Source organism: Oncorhynchus masou, chromosome 20, assembly GCF_036934945.1.
Source record: "Oncorhynchus masou masou isolate Uvic2021 chromosome 20, UVic_Omas_1.1, whole genome shotgun sequence".
NCBI lineage: Eukaryota > Metazoa > Chordata > Actinopteri > Salmoniformes > Salmonidae > Oncorhynchus > Oncorhynchus masou.
In genome coordinates this window covers 29,519,849-29,524,651 of record NC_088231.1, presented here as the reverse complement: position 1 = coordinate 29,524,651, position 4,803 = coordinate 29,519,849, and the positions used below count along the sequence as shown (strand labels likewise).

The window sequence follows — 4,803 nt, the reverse complement described above, 5'->3', positions numbered from 1 at the left end:
TTAGCAGCAGAGAAGTAGCATCAATACCTTGACTACTGGCCTTGGTGGACTGAAGGGGGGGACGACACTTGGGTTAGCAGCAGAGAAGCAGCATCAATACCTTGACTACTGGCCTTGTGGGACTGAAGGGGGGACACTTGGGTTAGCAGCAGAGAAGTAGCATCAATACCTTGACTACTGGCCTCGTGGGACTGAAGGGGGGGGGGGGGGCACTTGGGTTAGCAGCAGAGAAGTAGCATCAATACCTTGACTACTGGCCTTGTGGGACTGAAGGGGGGACACTTGGGTTAGCAGCAGAGAAGTAGCATCAATACCTTGACTACTGGCCTCGTGGGACTGAAGGGGGGGGGGGGCACTTGGGTTAGCAGCAGAGAAGTAGCATCAATACCTTGACATGCCAGCTCATAAAGTTAAACAAGTAACTCAAATTCTACTCAGTTTTCTGCACAAAACGCATATTAAAGACAGCAGGGATCTGGAGGGCATTTATCTGCTGTTACCAAGAGAACACGACTCACAAGAAGCGAACCAGGAAGTTTACAGACTGGACATCTATAACCATTATCACGTCACACTGTGGTGTCACCTCAATAAATCTAGATATCAACCTGTCCTCTGTCACCATTATCACGTCACACTGTGGCGTTACCTCAATAAATCTAGATATAAACCTGTCCTCTGTCACCATTATCACGTCACACTGTGTGGTGTTACCTCAATAAATCTAGATATCAACCCGTCCTCTGTCTCCATTATCACGTCACACTGTGGTGTCACCTCAATAAATCTAGATATCAACCTGTCCTCTGTCTCCATTATCACGTCACACTGTGGTGTCACCTCAATAAATCTAGATATCAACCTGTCCTCTGTCACCATTATCACGTCACACTGTGGTGTCACCTCAATAAATCTAGATATAAACCTGTCCTCTGTCTCCATTATCACGTCACACTGTGTGGTGTCACCTCAATAAATCTAGATATCAACCTGTCCTCTGTCTCCATTATCACGTCACACTGTGGTGTCACCTCAATAAATCTAGATATCAACCTGTCCTCTGTCACCATTATCACGTCACACTGTGTGGTGTCACCTCAATAAATCTAGATATCAACCTGCCCTCTGTCTCCATTGTCACGTCACACTGTGGTGTTACCTCAATAAATCTAGATATCAACCTGTCCAGACATCTGTAACCATTATCATGCAGTAGAGAAGAGATAGTTCACTGCCCTAGCCTACTAACATATAGGGCCCTGGTTAAAACAATGCAGTAGAGAAGAGGTATACAGCCCTAGCCTACTACCATAGGGCACTGGTTAAAACAATGCAGTAGAGAAGAGGTATACAGCCCTAGCCTACTACCATAGGGCCCTGGTTAAAACAATGCAGTAGAGAAGAGGTATACAGCCCTAGCCTACTACCATAGGGCCCTGGTTAAAACAATGCAGTAGAGAAGAGGTATACAGCCCTAGCCTACTACCATAGGGCCCTGGTTAAAACAATGCCGTAGAGAAGAGGTATACAGCCCTAGCCTACTACCATAGGGCCTTGGTTAAAACAATGCCGTAGAGAAGAGGTATACAGCCCTAGCCTACTACCATAGGGCCCTGGTTAAAACAATGCAGTAGAGAAGAGGTATACGGTATACAGCCCTAGCCTACTACCATAGGGCCTTGGTTAAAACAATGCAGTAGAGAAGAGGTATACAGCCCTAGCCTACTACCATAGGGCCCTGGTTAAAACAATGCAGTAGAGAAGAGGTATACAGCCCTAGCCTACTACCATAGGGCCCTGGTTAAAACAATGCAGTAGAGAAGAGGTATACAGCCCTAGCCTACTAACATATAGGGCCCTGGTTAAAACAATGCAGTAGAGAAGAGGTATACAGCCCTAGCCTACTACCACAGGGCCCTGGTTAAAACAATGCCGTAGAGAAGAGGTATACAGCCCTAGCCTACTACCATAGGGCCCTGGTTAAAACAATGCAGTAGAGAAGAGGTATACAGCCCTAGCCTACTACCATAGGGCCCTGGTTAAAACAATGCAGTAGAGAAGAGGTATACGGTATACAGCCCTAGCCTACTACCACAGGGCCCTGGTTAAAACAATGCAGTAGAGAAGAGGTATACGGCCCTAGCCTACTACCATAGGGCCCTGGTTAAAACAATGCCGTAGAGAAGAGGTATACGGCCCTAGCCTACTACCATAGGGCCCTGGTTAAAACAATGCAGTAGAGAAGAGGTATACAGCCCTAGCCTACTACCATAGGGCCCTGGTTAAAACAATGCAGTAGAGAAGAGGTATACAGCCCTAGCCTACTACCATAGGGCCCTGGTTAAAACAATGCAGTAGAGAAGAGGTATACGGTATACAGCCCTAGCCTACTACCACAGGGCCCTGGTTAAAACAATGCAGTAGAGAAGAGGTATACAGCCCTAGCCTACTACCATAGGGCCCTGGTTAAAACAATGCAGTAGAGAAGAGGTATACAGCCCTAGCCTACTACCATAGGGCCCTGGTTAAAACAATGCAGTAGAGAAGAGGTATACGGTATACAGCCCTAGCCTACTACCACAGGGCCCTGGTTAAAACAATGCAGTAGAGAAGAGGTATACAGCCCTAGCCTACTACCACAGGGCCCTGGTTAAAACAATGCAGTAGAGAAGAGGTATACAGCCCTAGCCTACTACCACAGGGCCCTGGTTAAAACAATGCAGTAGAGAAGAGGTATACGGTATACAGCCCTAGCCTACTACCATAGGGCCCTGGTTAAAACAATGCAGTAGAGAAGAGGTATACAGCCCTAGCCTACTACCATAGGGCCCTGGTTAAAACAATGCAGTAGAGAAGAGATAGTTCGGGACTCAAGAGTTGTCCTACCTCCAACAGGAAGTTGAACATGTAACTGAGGAAGGGGTTCTCGTCCTCTTCTTCATCCTCCTCCTCTTCCTCTCCTCCCTCGGCGGAAGGCGTATGGAAGCTGGTGGAGAATTTGGAGACGAACTCTATCACGTTTTCCACAGCTGGTTCTCTCTTGTACACGATCATGGCATGTTTCAGGTACTGGATAAACTCCTCGTGGAACAATGTCTTGTCCTCTGACTAGAGACAGGACAGACAGGCAGACACACGGGGACAGACAGGCAGACACACGGGGACAGACAGGCAGACACACGGGGACAGACAGGTACGCAGGACAGACACACAGAAAGCAGGTTGGGTAAGGATGGTGGTTCTCTTACTGATAATAAAGAGGATTAACAGAAACAGTGATTTAAACCTGTGTGTGTGTGTGTACCTTGTTGTACAGTATGTGTTTACATAGGGGAGTTTTTCCTAGCCACCGTGCTTCTACACCTGCATTGTTTGCTGTTTGGGGTTTTAGGCTGGGTTTCTGTACAGCACTTAGAGATATCAGCTGATGTAAAAAGGGCTTTATAAATACATTTGATTGATTGTATAGGTGTGTATGTTTATAGGCGTGTGTACCTTGTTGTACAGTATGTGTGTGTGTTTACAGGTGTTTGTACCTTGTTGTACAGTATGTGTGTGTCTACAGGCGTTTTTGTATGTTTATAGGCGTGTGTACCTTGTTGTACAGTATGTGTGTGTGTTTACAGGTGTTTGTACCTTGTTGTACAGTATGTGTGTGTCTACAGGTGTTTTTGTATGTTTATAGGCGTGTGTACCTTGTTGTACAGTATGTGTGTGTGTTTACAGGTGTTTGTGTGTGTTTATCGGCGTGTGTACCTTGTTGTATGTGTTCTTGAGACTGGCCACTAGTTTAGCCTTGTTGTTGTGTCCTTTCTGAGCGCGTTGAAACGCCTCTTTTATCGACAAATCACTTTCCCCGGTCATCTTTTCTCTCCTGAAGAAACAAAACGGACTTATCATTCAAACAAACACAGGCATTAAACTACACTAGCTGGCTAGCTAGCACAACAACAACAGAAAAGACAATAAGCCTAGTTAACGTATTCTACAATGAAGGGAAACAGTCGAGGTATGTGACCGGAAAATTGGGTTAAACATCCAACAACAAGCATTGTTTGTGGCTACCTAGTAACGTTATTTAGTTACCTAGTAACTACCAGTAGCTACCATCGCCAACGTCGTAGCAGCTACAGTATTAACGACGTTGGTTATCTAACTCTAGTTTTAATTAGCGAAACTTTCTTTAAAAATGACACCATTTCACTATCCCAGACGAATATCTCACCCGTCCTCTTCGGCTAGAATAGTTCTCACGTAAAGTACTCTATTATCCAATGAATTAACCGTTTTAAAAGCTAAACAAATAAATAGCTTGCTAACGAAGCTAACCGGCTAACGTTTGTCATCCGTCCAGCCACTCCTCAAGCTCCCTACGGACAGGAAAAACAAGAAGTACCAAAGAGGTTTTAAACCGGGGAATGATATGTTTCACCTAAAGCCTTAATATTGCCAATATAGTTTATTTCGTAAACAAATAACAGATAAATAATAAATTGCGATTTCCGTTTGTTCTTACTTGCTATTGACAACTCGAGTCGTTTCAGCGTCTGCCGCCTGTTTTCAAATGTAACTGCCAGTCTCGCGAGAGGCGAGATTTGTGTTTGTCACGTCTTCCGCTTCTTGTTAATTTTTTATTTATTTTTTCACCTTTATTTAACCATGTCGGCCAGTTGAGAACAAGTTCTCATTTACAACTGCGACCAAGACCAAGATAAAGCAAAGCAGTGTGACACAAACAACTACACAGAGTTACACATGGAATAAACAAACGTACAGTCAATAATACAATAGAAGAAAAAAAAG

General features: G+C 44.8%; 1 protein-coding gene across 1 annotated transcript in view; it reads right to left on the bottom strand.

The window, feature by feature from the left end:
- The window catches only part of LOC135507233 (condensin complex subunit 3-like), a 53,981-nt gene extending 49,631 nt beyond the window's left edge, over positions 1-4,350 (bottom strand). Inside the window, exons 1-3 of the mRNA XM_064926829.1 lie at positions 4,330-4,350; positions 3,757-3,874; positions 2,887-3,108 (exon numbers count right to left, since the gene is read on the bottom strand). Of these exons, the coding sequence (XP_064782901.1) occupies positions 2,887-3,108; positions 3,757-3,874; positions 4,330-4,346 (357 nt within the window). The 5' untranslated portion in view covers positions 4,347-4,350. The remainder of the gene's footprint in view (positions 1-2,886; positions 3,109-3,756; positions 3,875-4,329) is intronic.
- Between the last annotated feature and the right edge of the window lie 453 nt (positions 4,351-4,803).